General features: G+C 46.5%; 1 protein-coding gene across 1 annotated transcript in view; it reads right to left on the bottom strand.

The window, feature by feature from the left end:
- Positions 1-2,211: 2,211 nt before the first annotated feature.
- The window catches only part of LOC115471985 (histone acetyltransferase KAT2A-like), a 754,860-nt gene continuing 736,435 nt past the window's right edge, over positions 2,212-20,636 (bottom strand). Inside the window, 3 exon segments of the mRNA XM_030205993.1 lie at positions 2,212-2,803; positions 2,806-2,940; positions 3,680-3,764. Coding sequence (XP_030061853.1) covers positions 2,748-2,803; positions 2,806-2,940; positions 3,680-3,764 — 276 coding nt within the window. The 3' untranslated portion in view covers positions 2,212-2,747.

Below are 20,636 nucleotides of genomic sequence, written 5' to 3'. Positions count from 1 at the left end.
GTTCTGAGCAGCATGCCAGGAGTTCTCACGCATGCTTGTGCGAGAAGTCCTGGTATGGTGCTGAGAGCCAGAAACAAGCAGCGGCACTCCATTAATTTGGCAGGCGGGGCTTGGTATCCTTGCCAGCAAAGGTAAAGGAATTCAGAGATTTCAAAGGTGGCCCATCTCAAAGCTGGAGATTTACCACTGCTATTCTGCTCATTGAAGACCAATGAGTAAGGTTTTTCTTGTGGGCCCCAGCTCCAGAGTCATGTCTAAAACCAGTTCTTGCAGACGCACATTCCAAAAACTGACATATTCTAAACAATGAATAGAAAGTAATGTCATTTTCTACCTTCGTTGTCTGGTCATTTTATTGTTCTTATTGTGTTGGTCCCAGTTTCTGCTTTCTTCTGTAACTGTTTTGCCAGAGTCTCCTTGTCCATTTGGCACTTCCTTTCTCTTCATGTCCACCATCCATTTTCTCTCTGAACCCCTATCTGTCTGACCCAGCATCACCCCCCTGTCTTCCTACCATGTTGAGCATCTTCCATCTCTGTGTTCCTATTCTTGGCCGGTTCAACATATCTCTTCTGTGTCCCTATGCCCCCTGCATCTCCCTTCTCTCTTCCTCCCCCCAGGGGTCCAGCAAGTATTCCTCTCTCTTTCCTCACTCCTGTTCTGTCTCCTTTTTGCAGGGTCAGCACTTCTCCCTTCTTTCCCCGCAGTTCCTGGCACCTCTCTCTTTTCTTGGCCTTCTAAACCCCCACCCCCAAAGTCCAGCACCTCTTTCCCTCTCTCTGGCCCGTTTTCTTCCTCATTCCCCTCACCTCTTTCTTTGTTACCTAACCTCCCTGTCCAGCACCCTCTCTGCTTCTTTGTACCCATCTTGATGCAGCACCTCTGTTCCTCATTGACCCACCCCTTATTCAGCACCTCTGTCTCTCCCTACCCTTGCTGATGCAGCACTTTTCTCCATCCTTGACCCCCCATGCAGTACCTGTCTCAATTGCAGTACCTCTCTTCTTCCTTATCCTCCATGCAGCACTTCTCTCCCTCCTTGCTCCCCATGCACCTCTCTCCCTCCCTCCACCTCCCCCCCATGCAGTACCTGGCCTGTTTCCTTTGTTTCCCCCCCACCATGATGCAGTATCTGTCTCCCTCGTTGCCCTCCCTCCAAGTAGCACCTCTCCCCCTCCCTTCCACAATGCAGTATGTCGCCCCCCCCCCCAAACAGCACCTCTCTGCTCTCTCCTCTTGCACCTCCTTGCCTCTTGCCCATCTTCTGCCGACTACCACAATTAATTTTTCTTTAAGCAGTGCTGGAACATGTCAGCAGGAACAGGCTGCTTCAGCCAATCCCGGGGCCTTCCTTCAGTGTGTCCCACCCCCGAGGGCTGAAGGAAGGCCCCTGGGTTTGGCTGAAGCAGCCTGTTCCTGCTGACGTGTTCCAGACAACACTGCTTAAAAAAAATTAAGCGCGGGTTCGCACGCAGCAAAAGAAGAAATGTCCGAGGGGGGGGGGGGGAGGGGAGGATAAAGAAAGAGAGAGGGAGAAGTGTTGTGTGAAAGAAGAAGATGCTCAAAGCCACAGGGGACGCTGCAGACACTGCTAGGAGGGGACCAGGGCCCAAATTTGGGAGCCGGTTGCAAAATCCTGAAAAAAATAACAACCGGCTCTCGCAAGCCAGTGCAAGCCAGCTCCAGCACACCACTGGTTCTCTCCAAAGACCCTGCTCATACGTTGCTCCTTTTTGCTGTAATACCTGCTAGCATTTTCAGTGCATTACCAGCAATAATTTTACAGAGGAATCACCAAGAAGTTTTGACTCCTGAGGCAGGCATTTCATGCTGAAACATGGCTCTATATCGAGTCCTGGTTTAACTTGATGTTCAAATAAAGGTTGACTTTTGTGTTTACCTTTGGAATCTCCTCTTGGATTTGTTTTGGAAGGCTGTTTGATGCCCCTACTTTGGTGTTTTTGGACTTGTGCTTAGGGGAGTCTCTCCCTTTTTCTTGCTATTTTATAAGGTACACATATACCTTCCAACTCCACTCCCTGCTTAACCCAAACAATTGTTCCTGGAATGCCTAAATGCAGATCGCATAAACGTAGATGCTACATTGCGTATGTCTACGTATTATGTATATACACCCCTGTAGAATTTTATAACAGCCATGTGTAAAACTTTATATATCAGGACACCAACTTCCAGACACAGACCCTGGAAAAGGAGCATATTTATTTAACAGTAGTAAAGAAGCATTCATTAGTCACTAGTAAGAGATACTTTCCCTTAATATGACATACACTCAAATTTATGTATTTCCATTCCATTTATGTGCTTGGACAATTTTGGTCCTTGGATTTTGTAAAGCTCCAACAGTTCAAGACAGATGTACGACTGTTTCTGAGTAACAGAAGCAAGATCAACCACACTACCTCCCAGAGCTGTTATATCTATTCCACTTTAGTATAATACTTTAGAAAATAATGGTCTTTGAGCTTATTAAAAATATTTGTTGGCATGAGGAACACCTACACATCAGCTCTTTTATGCAGGATGAATTGACCCATGCCTGGTTCTGTAAATGTATTAATTGCTGCATATTGTCCATTGACCATCAGTTTGGCTACATAAGAACAATAAAGTGGTCACTGAATCAGCAGAGCGCAGACCTAAAATATAAAAATTCATCTCTGGTTCATGATTCTCAAATGATTCTCTGGATTGGTTGAAAGTCAAAGAAGTCTTTCCCATTTGTATCACTTTTCTATAAGTCCACCTTCTTTTAGTTTGAAATAGAAGAATTTTCTAAGGTGTTGGCATATTTGCAGTAGTCACTCTCTGGTGGGTTATATTCCCGGCAGTTGGTAATGATACGTTGAAGGTCAGCTATGAATAACTTCTTAGTGACATAATAGTGGTTCTTAAGGCGCTCTGTCATGGTCTTCAGGTCTGGAACACACAAAATAAATTGCTATAAGTATTAACAGATTATAAATAACTACGGGCCAGTGGCCTAGTGGTTAACACTTGACAATATCATCAATTCCGGCTGACCCAAGGATTAGAAGTGAATTAAAGCAATCCTATTGAATCTGAATCAGATATATATTGGATGGGTTGGATTTTAGGTTAATGGATTCTGTAGTTGAATTTTATTTATATTGTACTATAAGTGAATGTAATTAAAATTAAATTTTCTCAGCTCTTTATCTGTCCAATACCATCTTGCCACTGAGAGTGCTGTGTTTATAACGGCTGCCTGCATTTCCTTTAAAACTAAAATTATACAAAATGATTTGCAGCTGTGTATAGTACATTTCTAGAACAGAACATGCTCTGAATATTCCATTTATTCTAACTACATATGATTAGGCCTGCTAATGAATCAATTAGAATTTACCCTGTAGTCAAAACAGTTAGAATTGCTGGGTTTAAAAAGGGTTTAGTCAAGTTTTAGAAAACAGTCCATACGTTTTTATCTTCTATACAGGCATGGAAAGTCTCATTTTTGGGTTTGAGAAATACGGAATGGAACTAAACCTTATGATTACGATTGGCTAGTGATGGAAGCAGGATGCTGGGATTAATGGACCTTTGCCCTGATTCAGTGTGGTATATCTTATGATCATTGCCTGTATATCTTTTGTAGCTTTTCTGAAATGCTTAAATTAAAAGCTAGAGATTATACCAATGGGAAAACGGATGATCTCATAGTAATCATGAGCCTCTGACTTCTTCACTGGTTCCATGAATGGCCATGCACTGGGATGGGTCTGTAAAACAAAGAGAACTCACTGTTTAGTATTTATCCCTCAGGCCACATCCACTCTTTTTTATTATCTATCCAGCAACATGCCTAAACACTATCATTTTCTTTCTGTTAGTCTATAGTACCTGCCTATGCTACCAGTTTTTTTGATAACCATTTCTCTTTATTCTCTCTTCTCCTATGTCTAAGTATGCAGGATGGGAAGGAAAAGTTAGGTCTTACCTGACAATTTTCTTTCCTTTAGTCCTTTAGACCAGCCCAGAATGAACAGGTTATGTCCGTCTACCAGCAGATGGAGACAGAGAAAAAAATAGTTCCAAGTGATTCACCCCTTAAGGGTATCGTGCAGCCCAGAATGTTCAATTATTTGATTATCAAAGAAATGGTGCTCATCCTTATATTGGTACAGAAAAAAAAGATCAAATGTTTAATCAGGTCTTAGTTTGATGAACTTGAGGCATATACCCCACTGACATGCAGGTATTTCATTGAGTCAGAAAACATGTGACAATTAGGTTACAGAGATGGAAAAGCAGAAGCAATGATAGCTGAAATAAATATAGTTCATATGAAACCCAATTAGGGAAGGCTTCTGAACTGGTCTGGTAGGACTAAAGGAAGGAAAACTATCAGGTAAATCATAATTTTTCCTTCCTTTTTGTCTATTCCAGGCCAGTCCAGAATGAATAGGATGCAGCAAAGCAGTGTCCCTATTTGGGTGGGACTAAAAATTCTAGAAGAAAATAGATAAATCTGTGGAAATTAGAAATATGTTAATTACTTTCTGGAATGGATGAATAACAAGAACATGCAAGATAAGAGAGAATCAAATCAGGCTCAAACTGAAGGTTTCATGCATGGATCTTCAGAAAGGAACCATATAAAACCAAGGAAAAACTTAGTAAGGGAACACAGCATCCCCTAAGGAAGCACTAGAAGAGCTGAATGCAGAAAGGAAAAATTAAAGTAAGCTAATAAGAGCTAAAAAAAAAAAAAAATCCAACAACTGAAAAAGTCACCATAGGTGAGGATAAGGAAAGTTTAGCCAACAGAGACTGAGTAAAATGACTAGAGACTGACCCATTGACATAAAAAGCTATGAAATCCTTAATGTCCAACTAAGAGCAAAAGATAGCATGATACCCTGAAATATCTCATGAAAAACTGAAAGACATAAAAAAAGATAAACAAGGATGAAATCCTACTAGGGTAAAGTGAGTGCCCCAAAACTGAAGACTTGAAGCCATGTAACTTTGATGGCTAATGCTACTGTCTTAAAAAAAGCTGTGCAAAGCAGCAAAAGTACACACACACACACTATAGGTGGCCTGTGCAAGAAACTCAACATGGTAGATCTGCGAAGCTGCTAAATAAGCAACTAGCATAAATAAATCATTTATACAACCAGCAACAAGTCAACAATCTTGTAGTAGCCTTCAGTCGCCTTTGCAGAATGGAAGACTTCAGATGAGTGGAGAATAGAAGAGTAGAGAGTGCGAGTGACAAATGGAGCTATAGAAGCACAGAGCTGTAAGTGGACAGATACAGGTTACTACTGTAGGAGGTAACAAGGAGAAAGTATGCAGCCGGAACCATACTGGCGGCTGCTATACCTAGTATCCTAGAGGTGGTTACAGTAGGAGTAAACATGGAGACCACTGTAAGGGTTGGCAATAAATATACGACCTCATCATCTGAAGTGAAAAAACAATAGTAGGAACTAGTTCCAAACATGTAGGCACAGGAGATGTTCCAAATAGGCGGGCACGGTAGCTGATGTTGTAGAGAACGCCATAGAAATTGGTAGCGTACAACTGGTTGCAGCAACAGGTTACATACAGGCGACTGCTGTTGAACGATATAATAAAAATGGTAACTAGTGCCATAGAGTTGGCTAATGTATCTGGTGCAGAATTTTGAAGGGTGTAACTGAAGCTACTTTGTAAACATCACACCTGAAGGCACGGTTGTGGCTGTTGCATCTGAAAGAATGCCTGTAGCTGCTGCCTTGAAGCTACAGCTGAGGCTGCTATACCTGAGGCCCAAGCCATGTCTATTGGAACTGAAGTCACATCTGTGTATGCTGCATCCTAAGCCACGCCTGCGAATGCTGCAGTCATAGCCATGTCTGTGAAAGGTATATCTGTAACTATGCCTGTGTAAGAAACTGCCTTGAGCATGTTTATTCAAAGCAACACCCGAGGAAAGAGCATCTTGAAGCCATGCCTAAGGATATTGCATTTAAAACCACACCTGTGAATAATACATGTGTACCAAACAGGCAACTGATCCATCAGAACCATAATTTATGGCCGCTACATCTGAGCCCTAAAGGCAAAAAGTCACCCTAGAGACCAACGTAACCAGAGCATCATATAGGCCATCCAAAAACTGCCATGATATACAGCTAGTTCCTGGAACAAGACATACAGTTGATTCGAGTAGCTATGATATGCCACACAACTGGTATTTCAGTTGTATTCCACTGCCACAGCTGGTAGCGTGGTAGCCATAAAGCCATCGTGAATGTTGCAGGTAAGCAAAATAGAAGAGCAACACCAAAAGTAGCCAAGAAAAAACGGATTAGTGATGCCGCAGGTGGGCCATATAGGTAGCCAGTGGAGTTATGGAGCACAGGAGACAACTGCAACCACAAAACTGAGGAGGTTTTAGTCACTGTGTAACAACGACTTCTGTGCATACACAGGAGGAAGTTATCACCCCGCCAACCATAGGAAGGTTCCCCTGTGTGAATGCTACTACAGTGCAACACAAGGGAATGCCACTACTGTGTGTGCTAGAAGGAAGTTGTCACTGCATAGCACATGAGACTGCTGCCACTATCCAGTCCAAGAGGCTGATTCCCCTTGTGCAGAATAGGAAGCTGCCACACGATGCTGCACAAGAGGCTACCGCCCCTACGCTGCATGGGAGGTTGTCACCATTATGCAGTACAGGAGGCTGCCACTATTATGCAGCACACAAAAGGATGCTAATACTACTCATCACAGGGGAATGATGACATTACGTAGCATAGGAAGATTCTGCTACTACGTCTCACTGGAGATTGCTGCCATGACATAGCACAAAAAGATGCACATTATAGGAGGTTGCTGTCAGCAGAAAGGTTGCTACTATTGTACAGCACAAAAAGATGCTGCCACTGTGAAGAAAAAAAGTATCTGTCACTGCGCTGAATAAAGGGCAGATTCAAGGTTCTACTGCTAAGTGAACTCTATTCAAAGTTCAATTAATTTGATATACTGCTTATATAAATAAAAGTCTAAGCGGTTTACAATGATAAAATCACTACATACTTTTAGAACAGGTGGATAAACTTTGGCCTGAGGGTTACATGAGATCCTTGACTGGTTGGAGGATGGGGGAGGGCAGTGGAAATCTTAAGACCTTCAAGTTGGGGCTAGATTGCCAAACACGTCAGTTTATTAATGCTTATTATACCAAGCTAACATGCATGAATGCAGGCCAAAAAAATAAAGTGTCAGTGAACTGTAGTTTGTCCATCCCTGCTTTACAAAAAAGAACCTGAAAAGCTCAGGATGGCATTTTAAAACCAAATTAGAACAGTGTGCTGACATTAAAAAAAAAATGACTAGCCTACTACTACTACTTATCATTTCTATAGCGCTACCGGACGTACGCAGCGCTTCACACTTGAACTTGGAGAGACAGTCCCTGCTCAATAGAGCTTACAATGTAATTATGACAGACAGGACAAGTAAGGGATAAGGATTAGGACAGACAGCCTACTTTTAAGATCCATATTCTATTTTCCCAATTTTGCAACTGTGTGTGCATGGTTCTTGCAATCAAAATTCTGAGTACTACTTACTACTACTTAACATAGAGGGGCATTTTCGATATGCCTAAGTCCGACAAGAAAGAAGGTCATTTTCAAAAAAGAAAAACATCTTTTGTTTTCGAAAATACTGTTCCGAACAACGTTTTGTGATTTGGACGTTTTGTTTTTTGGTCCATTTTTGAAAAAAAAAAAAAACCAAAAATGCCCGTGCAAAACGCACAAAATCAAGCCGATGGGATGTAGGAGGAGCCAGCATTTTTAGTAGACTGGTCCCCCTGACATCCCAGGACAGCAATAGGGCACCCTAGGGGGCACTGCAGTGGACTTCATAAAATGCTCCCTGGTACACATCTCTCCACTGCTCCCTTACCTTGTGTGCTGAGCCCCCCAAAACCCCAACTGTACACTACTACCATAGCCCTTACAGGTGAAGGGGGCACCTATATGTGGGTACAGTGGGTTTCTGGTGAGTTTTGGAGGGCTCATATTTTCCTCCACAGTGTAACAGGTAGGGGGCAGTAGGAACATGGGTTCACCTGTCTGCAGTGCACTGCACCCAACACTAGACTACTCCAGCGATCTGCATGCTGTTCTAATGGACCTGAGTATAATATCTGAGGCTGGCACTGAGGTTGGTAAGTAATGTTTGCCATCACATTTTTGGGGGGTGGGAAGGGGTTAGTGACCACTGGGGGAATAAGGGGAGGTCATTCCTGATTCCCTCCAGTGGTCATCTGGTTATTTAGGGTACCTTTTTGTGCCTTATTCATAATAAAAAGAGGTCTAGCTCAAAATATTTAAGTTGTAGTTCTGGACGGTTTTATCTTGTTCCATTATCGCTGAAAAATGTCTAAGGAACGCCCAAATTCTGCCCTGAACTTGCCCCCTTGAGATTTAGATACACTTCTGGCGGATTTCAGAGAAAAACATCTAAAAATAGGTTTCGAAAATCCTATTTGTATGTTTTTGTGAGAAAAACGTCCAAATGCAGACTTGTACCATTCTTTGGATGTTTTTCTCTTTTGAAAATGAGCCCGATAGAGAACTAGAGCAGGCCCTCCCAACCATTGCAATGGTCTCCTCTCCACAAGCTGACATATCAGAGTGCCTTTAAACAAAAAGTCACTAATATAAGAACTCTACTTGCAAGAAGTCCTACATAGAATGTTTAAGGTGGATATAATAAGGGTGTAAACATTCTATCTAGGACTTCTTGCAAGTAGAGTTCTTATAATTATATTAGTCCAAGAGAAACCCAGATTCAATGCAAACTGTAATGTCTTCCCATGGGACCAATTTGAGAATTTCCCAAAGATGATGTGCATGAATGGCAGAAAGAGTAAAAGTCATAATAAAACCAAAAGAAAAAGGAATCCCTACATATAGAACAGTCAGACCATAAAGTAGGGGTGAAATAAAAAAGACACTTGCAGCCATATGGGAAGAGATCAGTTCTTTATTAGGCACCACTCATTCACAAGACCCAACATGGGACCGTATTTTGATGGAAACACCTATCTGCCTCAGGGGTCACACACTCCAAAAAGGATATTTATGTGAGTCGGTGCAAGAGTCAAAACTGCAAAAATACTGGAACTGCTATACTCTGCAGTATTAAAAGATGCCATTCTGATGGCATCGAAACATGGTCCCATGTTGGGTCTGGTGTAATAAAGAATTAATCTCTTCGCATCCGGCTGCAAGTGTCTTACAGAAAGATTAAAAGGCCATCCTGTCTGCACAACATATCCACTGCTTTCCTTAGCCAGACCAGTATCCCCTCCCCCCTGTCTTCTACCATCTTGGGCAGATGAACAAGAGCCCTACTTATGAAGGCCTGATCTTCAGATGACACTGTGTAGCTGAACAGGCTGTTTTTTTGTTTTATCCTCAAGGAGATCAACCAAAGTCTACGTATCATGAACACCTGGGCAGATGCATTTCGTTTGAAACTAAATGCAGAAAAAACTCAATGCCTGATACTTCCCAATACAACACGAATAAATTTACCGCTATAACTACACCCAACCTAAACCTTTCAATCTCAGAAACGCTAAAAATCCTTGGAGTTACTATCGACCGCTACCTAACACTCGAAACCCATGCAAACAACACAACCAAAAAAATGTTTTACAGCATGTGGAAACTGAAAAGAATAAGACCATTTGTCGCGTCTCTCGCGCTTGCCGCGCTCTCGAGGACCTTGGCATACCTTCAGGCTTCTTCCCCGGGAGCGCGGGGTTTGTGAGTCCATAGGCCACTACCGTGGAGCGGCAGTGGCAGGCAAAATCACCTTCCAGGTAGAGAGGAAACAAGACTGGACCGGAACTCCGGCCTGGAGTTCTACACCGGAACACTCGGAACTGGAACGCAACGGACGGGTGCGCACTGGAGTGGGGCCCGCTGGACTGGACACACTGGAGTGGCCCCACTGGACTGGAACATACAGGAGTGAAACCCGCTGGACTGGAACACACTGGAGCGGAACCCGCTGAACTGGAACACCCTGGACCTAGGCTTCACCTACACTTGACTGCCTTTCCCCGAGGGTTGAGCCCTAAGGTTCTGGCAGCCGGTAGGACTTACAGGAACAGCAGGAATGAAGATCCAGGACTGCCCCCTGGCACCTAGGCGAAGGCAAGGCAGACAAGCAGGGACTGTCCGGGTTCTGGCAGTCGGCAGGAATCAACACAATGACTAGTAAACTGTACCCAGGCTAATAGGAACGCTATACCTAGGCAAACCAGTCATACACAGGAACATACACAGAGCAAACTCAGGAGACTTGGAAGGCTATACACCAGCTAACAACTAAGCTGTGCCCAAGCTAACAAGTCATGCCCTGGAAACAAACGCAGAACACTAGCAAAGCTTTACACAGGCTACAAGCCAGACGGTGCCTAAGCTGGCTAGTCTGCACTGGGAACAAACACAGAGAACTAGCAGAGCTATGCACAGGCTACAAGCCAGACGGTGCCTAAGCTGGCTAGTCTACACTAGGAACAATCACAGTCTTGGGATAGTGGCTAGCAAGGGCGGCTAGTCTAACACTAGGAACAAACACAGTCTTGGGATAGTGGCTAGCAAGGGCGGCTAGTCTAACACTAGGAACAAACACAGTCTTGGGATAGTGGCTAGCAAGGGCGGCTAGTCTAACACTAGGAACAAACACAGTCTTGGGATAGTGGCTAGCAAGGGCGGCTAGTCTAACACTAGGAACAAACACAGTCTTGGGATAGTGGCTAGCAAGGGCGGCTAGTCTAACACTAGGAACACACACAGTCTTGGGATAGTGGGTTAGCAAAGGCGGCTAGTCTAACACTAGGAACACACACAGTCTTGGGATAGTGGCTAGCAAGGGCGGCTAGTCTAACCCTAGGAACAACCGCAGAGAACTAGCAGAGCTACGCACAGGCTACAAGCCAGACGGTGCCTAAGCTGGCTAGTCATGCTCTGGAAACAAACACAGAGAACTAGCAGAGCTATGCACAGGCTACAAGCCACACGGTGCCTAAGCTAGCTAGTCTACACAAACACAGAGCACTAGCAAAGCTATACACAGGCTACAAGCCACACGGTGCCTAAGCTAGCTAGTCATGCACTGGAAACAAACACAGAGAACTAGCAGAGCTATGCACAGGCTACAAGCCACACGGTGCCTAAGCTAGCTAGTCTACACAAACACAGAGCACTAGCAAAGCTATACACAGGCTACCAGCCACACGGTGCCTAAGCTAGCTAGTCTAAACAAACATAGAAACTCACACAGAGCAAACACTGAAACTGTGTACAGAGCACTCTATACACCAGGACCTTTAGATGAGATGCAAAGGCCAGGACTGTAGTCTCCAAGTGACTAATAAAGCCCATCAACACCAGAGCCACAGCTGCAGCAATCACCTTGTGACCAAACAGAGGCTTGACACTCAGAGCAGTCAGCCCATAGGAAGGAACAGCGGGAGCCATCTTGGATACTGGCAAAGAGGAGGATGCGGCAGCCATCTTGGAAGAGGCAAAGCCCACACAGGTGAGGTTCAGTAAGGCAATCAGCACACAGAGCCAGAGAGAACCTAAGACAGACACAGAGACAAGCAGAAGCCAGCACAGACACTGACTCCCAGAAACAGGGTAAGTCTGAGGGTTGGCACGGCCACAGACGTAGGGTTACCATACGTCCGGATTTCCCCGGACATGTCCTCTTTTTGAGGGCATGTCCGGGGCGTCCGGCGGATTTTGCCCCCGCCCACGTTTGTCCGGATTTCTGGACAAACGTGGGCGCGGGTGCGGGCAGGCGCGTGCGTGCGGTGGGCGTGTGGGCGGGCGATCGGCGCATGGTCTCCCGTCCCCTCCCCTCCCCTTCCTTACCATGTTCCCTGGTGGTCTAGTGACGTCTTCGGGGCAGGAAAGAGCCCCCTCTTTCCTGCCCGGAGCGCTGCCTCCCCTGTCTATCATCCTTCTCGGTCTGGCTGGGGATTCAAAATGGCCGCCGAGAGTTGAACTCTCGCGAGGCCGCTTCAACTCTCGGTGGCCATTTTGAATCCCCAGCCATACCGAGGAGGATGCAGCAGGCAAGGGCAGGCAGCGCTCCGGGCAGGAAAGAGGGGGCTCTTTCCTGCCCCGAAGAGAAGATGCTACTAGACCACCAGGGCTAGACAGTAAGTGAGGGGGGGGGTATGTGATGGGGGGGAGGGGACTATGTGACGGGGGGGGGGGGGGAATAGGGGCGGAACCCGGACCTGAAGGGGGCGTGGCAGGGTAGGGGGCGTGACATGTGTCCTCTTTTTCAGAGGACACAAAATGGTAACCCTACACAGACGGGACAGTATCCCCTCCTCAAGACCCCCCTCTCGGTCTCCCGGAGGCGGTCGGGTATCCAGGGGTAACTATGGTGAAACTTCCTGATAGGTCTCAAAAGCCAGACATAGATCACTGGGCTGGAAGTCACAATGAAGTTCAAAACTGGCAGACAAAAGTAGAACTTGTGACCAGGAAGCTCCTTCGAGTCACCACGGGGCAACCTCAGGAACATGGATGCATCAAGAGGAACACAATTCAAAAGTAACCCTCCCCTGAGGGAACCCACAATGTCCTGAACCTCTTGGCAAATCCATGAAATGACAGGAACAGAGCTGGAGTCACTACCCCAGCTGACATCAGAAGCTGGGCTGAGGCTCGAAGTGGCATTCCCATCTTGACAGGAGCTAGAAGTCTGAACAAAAATGGATCTGGAACTAGCCCCCGGGTTGGCATCCAACACGGAGCCGGGATAGGGACCCGGACTGGCCTCAACCCCTTGACTGGAACTGGATTCAGGAGCCTGACTGGCACGGGCACTCCGCAGAAAGTCAGCCTCCTGACGAACACTGGAACTTAGGACGACCTCAACATCTTGGTCGGACCTGGAACCGGGAAGAGATTTAGCTGCAAGGCTGGACGCACCCCTCTGACCGGACTGGGACGTCTCTCTAGCCTTAGCTTCAGGAATATTCCCCAGGGCAGGATCAGAACAAAGTTTATCACGGTGCCCTTGGAATGTCATCTCATCCTCAAAAGCAGACTCAATATCTCGGCTGGCCTCTGCACTCGGTGCAGACTCAGCATCTTGAGTGGAACTACCACTTGATCCAGACTCAGCATCTTGACTGGACTTGCAACTCGATCCAGACTCAGCATCTTGACTGGACTTGCCACTCGATCCAGACTCAGCATCTTGACTGGACTTGCAACTCGATCCAGACTCAGCCTCTTGACTGGACTTGCAACTCGGTCCAGACTCAGCATCTTGACTGGACTTGCAACTCGATCCAGCCTCAGCATCTTGACTGGACTTGCAACTCGATCCAGCCTCAGCATCTTGACTGGACTTGCAACTCGGTCCAGACTCAGCATCTTGACTGGACTTGCAACTCGGTCCAGACTCAACATCTTGGCTGGACTTGCAACTCGATCCAGACTCAGCATCTTGACTGGAACTGCAACTCGAGACGCCCTCTGCCTCCTGGCAGGGACGGAACTTTAACTGAGGCTTGGCAAAACACACCCTTTGGACAGGGATCGGCGGCTCGATCTGAAGTGCCCCTCGAACTGGCCTTCGGAGCTTGATTGGAGGTGCCCTCAGGACTGGAAGCGGAGGTGCCACCTGAACCACCCTGTGGACTGGCACCGGAGACTTGGTTAGAAGCCCCCCTCGAACTGGACTCAGTGTCTTGACTGGACGGGTCACTTGGACAAGAACCGGAGACCTGACCCGAAGCGCCACTTGCACGGGAATCTGAGGCTCCATAGAAAGCTTCCCTCGGACTGGACTCGGAGACTTCAAGGGGCGTGCCACTTGAACGAGGACCGGAGGCTCGACCTGGAGCGCCACTTGCATAGGAATCCGAGGCTCCATCGACCGCCTTCCTTGGACTGGCCTCGGAGACTTAAGCTTCCTCGTTACTTGGACTGGAATTGGAGGTTCAGTATGAAGCATTCCCCGGACTGGACTCACGCGCTTCAGAGGCAGCGCTACTTGAACTGGGGTCCGGGGCTTGGTAGGAAGTACCCCTCGTACCGGCTTAGGAGCTTGGCTGGACTGGATATCCCGAACAGGAACTGAACTGCGAGGGGCTCTCCGATTCTTCGGTACCACCCGCTGGGGAGCCCCCAAGCGTGGGGCTTCCACAGCGTATTCGTTCAGCCTCCGCTTCTAGAGTATCCCACAGGGCTGGTTCCGCAAGAAGTTTGTGGCGATATCTCTCAACCTCAATCAAAGGATCAATATCCGAAACTGGGCTATGGCAGACCCCATACTCCTGGAGACGCTTTCTCTCAGCCGCCGCTTCAAAGGTATCTCTCAGGGTTGGATCAGACAAAAGTCTCTTCCGGAAGTCGCGGAGGGTCATAAAACGATTCACAGAAAAAATTGGGTTGATAGAGGGATCTACAGTGGGGGAAATAAGTATTTGATCCCTTGCTGATTTTGTAAGTTTGCCCACTGACAAAGACATGAGCAGCCCATAATTGAAGGGTAGGTTATTGGTAACAGTGAGAGATAGCACATCACAAATTAAATCCGGAAAATCACATTGTGGAAAGTATATGAATTTATTTGCATTCTGCAGAGGGAAATAAGTATTTGATCCCCCACCAACCAGTAAGAGATCTGGCCCCTACAGACCAGGTAGATGCTCCAAATCAACTCGTTACCTGCATGACAGACAGCTGTCGGCAATGGTCACCTGTATGAAAGACACCTGTCCACAGACTCAGTGAATCAGTCAGACTCTAACCTCTACAAAATGGCCAAGAGCAAGGAGCTGTCTAAGGATGTCAGGGACAAGATCATACACCTGCACAAGGCTGGAATGGGCTACAAAACCATCAGTAAGACGCTGGGCGAGAAGGAGACAACTGTTGGTGCCATAGTAAGAAAATGGAAGAAGTACAAAATGACTGTCAATCGACAAAGATCTGGGGCTCCACGCAAAATCTCACCTCGTGGGGTATCCTTGATCATGAGGAAGGTTAGAAATCAGCCTACAACTACAAGGGGGGAACTTGTCAATGATCTCAAGGCAGCTGGGACCACTGTCACCACGAAAACCATTGGTAACACATTACGACATAACGGATTGCAATCCTGCAGTGCCCGCAAGGTCCCCCTGCTCCGGAAGGCACATGTGACGGCCCGTCTGAAGTTTGCCAGTGAACACCTGGATGATGCCGAGAGTGATTGGGAGAAGGTGCTGTGGTCAGATGAGACAAAAATTGAGCTCTTTGGCATGAACTCAACTCGCCGTGTTTGGAGGAAGAGAAATGCTGCCTATGACCCAAAGAACACCGTCCCCACTGTCAAGCATGGAGGCGGAAATGTTATGTTTTGGGGGTGTTTCTCTGCTAAGGGCACAGGACTACTTCACCGCATCAATGGGAGAATGGATGGGGCCATGTACCGTACAATTCTGAGTGACAACCTCCTTCCCTCCGCCAGGGCCTTAAAAATGAGTCGTGGCTGGGTCTTCCAGCACGACAATGACCCAAAACATACAGCCAAGGCAACAAAGGAGTGGCTCAGGAAGAAGCACATTAGGGTCATGGAGTGGCCTAGCCAGTCACCAGACCTTAATCCCATTGAAAACCTATGGAGGGAGCTGAAGCTGCGAGTTGCCAAGCGACAGCCCAGAACTCTTAATGATTTAGAGATGATCTGCAAAGAGGAGTGGACCAAAATTCCTCCTGACATGTGTGCAAACCTCATCATCAACTACAGAAGACGTCTGACCGCTGTGCTTGCCAACAAGGGTTTTGCCACCAAGTATTAGGTCTTGTTTGCCAGAGGGATCAAATACTTATTTCCCTCTGCAGAATGCAAATAAATTCATATACTTTCCACAATGTGATTTTCCGGATTTAATTTGTGATGTGCTATCTCTCACTGTTACCAATAACCTACCCTTCAATTATGGGCTGCTCATGTCTTTGTCAGTGGGCAAACTTACAAAATCAGCAAGGGATCAAATACTTATTTCCCCCACTGTAAAAAAGAAACTGGGCAGTCCTTGAAATCCTCTCGGTACTCCCACAGCCCTAAATAGGGACCCAAAAAAGAAACTAGGCTGTCCTTGGAATAAAAAAAAAATCCGGAAGTTCACCTCAGATTGTCCGTAGGGCACGAACTTATGGGCATGAAGCCCACCTGGACTGATGATCTCGCCGAACTCATGGCCTTTCATCCTGTCGCGTCTCTCGCGCTTGCCGCGCTCTCGAGGACCTTGGCATACCTTCAGGCTTCTTCCCCGGGAGCGCGGGGTTTGTGAGTCCATAGGCCACTACCGTGGAGCGGCAGTGGCAGGCAAAATCACCTTCCAGGTAGAGAGGAAACTGGACCGGAACTCCGGCCTGGAGTTCTACACCGGAACACTCGGAACTGGAACGCAACGGACGGGTGCGCACTGGAGTGGGGCCCGCTGGACTGGAACACACTGGAGCGGAACCCACGGAACTGGAACACCCTGGACCTAGGCTTCACCTACACTTGACTGCCTTTCCCCGAGGGTTGAGCCCTAAGGTTCTGGCAGCCGGTAGGACTTACAGGAACAGCAGGAATGAAGATCCAGGAGTGCCCCCTGGCACCTAGGCGAAGGCAAGGCAGACAAGCAGGGACTGTCCGGGTTCTGGCAGTCGGCAGGAATCAACACAATGACTAGTAAACTGTACCCAGGCTAATAGGAACGCTATACCTAGGCAAACCAGTCATACACAGGAACATACACAGAGCAAACTCAGGAGACTTGGAAGGCTATACACCAGCTAACAACTAAGCTGTGCCCAAGCTAACAAGTCATGCCCTGGAAACAAACGCAGAACACTAGCAAAGCTTTACACAGGCTACAAGCCAGACGGTGCCTAAGCTGGCTAGTCTGCACTGGGAACAAACACAGAGAACTAGCAGAGCTATGCACAGGCTACAAGCCAGACGGTGCCTAAGCTGGCTAGTCTACACTAGGAACAATCACAGTCTTGGGATAGTGGCTAGCAAGGGCAGCTAGTCTAACACTAGGAACAGACACAGAGAACTAGCAGAGCTATGCACAGGCTACAAGCCAGACGGTGCCTAAGCTGGCTAGTCTACACTAGGAACAATCACAGTCTTGGGATAGTGGCTAGCAAGGGCGGCTAGTCTAACACTAGGAACAAACACAGTCTTGGGATAGTGGCTAGCAAGGGCGGCTAGTCTAACACTAGGAACACACACAGTCTTGGGATAGTGGCTAGCAAGGGCGGCTAGTCTAACCCTAGGAACAACCGCAGAGAACTAGCAGAGCTACGCACAGGCTACAAGCCAGATGGTGCCTAAGCTGGCTAGTCATGCTCTGGAAACAAACACAGAGAACTAGCAGAGCTATGCACAGGCTACAAGCCACACGGTGCCTAAGCTAGCTAGTCTACACAAACACAGAGCACTAGCAAAGCTATACACAGGCTACAAGCCACACGGTGCCTAAGCTAGCTAGTCATGCACTGGAAACAAACACAGAGCACTAGCAGAGCTATGCACAGGCTACAAGCCACACGGTGCCTAAGCTAGCTAGTCATGCACTGGAAACAAACACAGAGAACTAGCAGAGCTATGCACAGGCTACAAGCCACACGGTGCCTAAGCTAGCTAGTCTACACAAACACAGAGCACTAGCAAAGCTATACACAGGCTACCAGCCACACGGTGCCTAAGCTAGCTAGTCTAAACAAACATAGAAACTCACACAGAGAAACACTGAAACTGTGTACAGAGCACTCTATACACCAGGACCTTTAGATGAGATGCAAAGGCCAGGACTGTAGTCTCCAAGTGACTAATAAAGCCCATCAACACCAGAGCCACAGCTGCAGCAATCACCTTGTGACCAAACAGAGGCTTGACACTCAGAGCAGTCAGCCCATAGGAAGGAACAGCGGGAGCCATCTTGGATACTGGCAAAGAGGAGGCGGCGGCAGCCATCTTGGAAGAGGCAAAGCCCACACAGGTGAGGTTCAGTAAGGCAATCAGCACACAGAGCCAGAGAGAACCTAAGACAGACACAGACACAGAGACAAGCAGAAGCCAGCACAGACACTGACTCCCAGAAACAGGGTAAGTCTGAGGGTTGGCACGGCCACAGACGGGACACCATTCTTCCCAAGATCCGTCTTCCGCAACCTAGTTCAATCCCTCGTACTCAGCCATCTGGATTACTGTAACTCACTGTACGCAGGCTGCAAAGAACACATCCTGAGGAAACTTCAAACAGCCCAGAATACAGAGGCCAGACTCATCTTCGGATTACCAAAGTATGAAAGTGCTGAACCCTTACGAAAGAAGCTACACTGGCTTCCACTCAAGGAACGTATTACCTTCAAAATATGTACATTAGTCCACAAAATCATCCAAGGTGAAGCCCCAACCTACATGTCTGAGCTAATTGACTTACCACCCAGAAACGCTAGAAGATCATCCCGAACCTTCCTCAACCTCCACTTCCCTAACTGCAAGGGCCTGAAATACAAGAAGCTGCACGCATCAACCTTTTCTTACATGAGCACGCAGTTCTGGAACAAACTGCCGCGGAACTTGAAAACGATCTATGAACAAACCAACTTCCGTAAGTCATTGAAGACACATCTTTTGATAAAATCTACGGAAAGAACCAAAACACCTAAAGCTCACACTCACTGCTCATTAATACATCAACATATCCACTTATAACCCTCAACCCCTAATCTCACCACACTCACACCTCTACTCACAGAAAACGCCCTTAATTTCCTGTTGTTCCCTTCCAATGTCCCAATGTTCTTTTCAATTGATTTATTCCTTATTGATTTTGATTTTGCCACGTTTAATTCCTCAATGTAATCCATAACCTGAATTGTAACATATTGTATTTCCACCAATCATAATGTATTGTAAGCCACACTGAGCCCGCAAAAAGGTGGGAAAATGTGGGATACAAATGCAATAAATAATAATAATTATTTTATTGCGAAAGGACTTCAACCAGGAACTTGATTTTCTGCTGTTGTCTCAAGAGGCTGTTCTAATCATTAGGCTACCCTTTCAACAATTGTCATTGAGCAGTCTAGGAGAACAGTACTACTGTCCGGTCCAGGAGGTTGCTGCCATTGTGCAGAACAGAAGAATTCTTTCACTAAGCAGTACTGAAGGTTGCTGAAAGTACACAGCACAGTCAGCTGCTAGAAAGAGTTTGCTAGCAGAGCATGGCTGAGGAGATGGCTGCGACTATTGATATAGGAAGCTGGTGTAAAAGAATAACAACAGAAGTTTGCACTGAATAAACCTAAGGATGATAAACCTTTTAACTAAGGGATATGCTACATGTATGCAATACAAGAGAGCAGTGCTTACAATCTCTGTCTATAGCAGGAATGTAGCACAACTGAATGAGTAAGTGTGTGCAAAAAGGAAGAAGACTGAAATCATCATTGGTCAACAAGTTAGACGTAGCTGATTCCAGCTGAGAATGACTCAGAAGAAAACCACCTTCTTCATCTACACAGCATGTAGAAGCAGGCAATAATAGCAATATGACCTACCTTGGAAAACAAATAAGTCAGGAACGTTGGAATACAGTTAGATTCAACAGTAACTCTGATTCCCCAAATCCAAGCAACCTTCAAGAGCTGCTTTTACTATTTGCGACAGCTATGCTGCCTCTCTCCTTACATCGAGAAGCTAAACCTTATCCTGGTTGTGCATGCCATGATAACATTAAGACTGGATTACTGCAATGCAATATACAATGGTCCGACTACAAAGGGCCTGCACCAGCTTCAGTTGATTCAGAATGCAGCAGCAAGATTCATAGAAGGTTGCAAGCGACGTGACCACAACTCACCATTTTTGCAAAAACTTCATTGGCTACCAGTACAATACAGGGCTGAATTCAAAACTCTATGGGGGTATGTTTACTAAGGTGTGTTTGTGTTTTTTAACATGCCTGTAAATTTAAGGCGCTTTAAACGCTAACGCACCTAAACATTTCTGTGGGTGCATTAGTGTTTAACGAGCATAAACCATTTATGCGTTAAAAATGCTAATGCACCCATAGTGCCGCTTAGTAAACCTAACCCTAAGTCTGATCTTCAAGACCCTAAAAGGGAATGGCCCTGAGCACCTGAAGAATAGGATGATCCTCCACACACCGCCAAGGACACTAAGGTCCTCCCAAGGATTATCACTAACCACACCCTCTCCAAAAGACATTACACAATGTGATATCCACAAGCGAGCCTTCTCCGGAGTAGCCCCCACACTCTGCTTAACACAAGACTCTCTACTTCAGGAAGCATGTGAAAGCTTGGCTCTTCAACCAGGCCTTTAATGCCTTTAATGGACACACACAAGGAGTGACTCAGGCTCCATATACTGCAGCAGGACATGTTTATCCACTCCTACCCTAGCTAATATTTAACCAGCTCTCTGACCTCATGTGCAACTTTCTTTAAATCAGTCACCTTACTTTAACTCTTCTTACTCTCTTACCTATCTATATGTTACATCTTTGCTTTACCCTT

Source organism: Microcaecilia unicolor, chromosome 6, assembly GCF_901765095.1.
Source record: "Microcaecilia unicolor chromosome 6, aMicUni1.1, whole genome shotgun sequence".
In the NCBI taxonomy this organism is placed as follows: domain Eukaryota; kingdom Metazoa; phylum Chordata; class Amphibia; order Gymnophiona; family Siphonopidae; genus Microcaecilia; species Microcaecilia unicolor.
The sequence above is the reverse complement of the archived record's forward strand: the minus strand, read 5'-3'. Positions and strand labels throughout refer to the sequence as shown.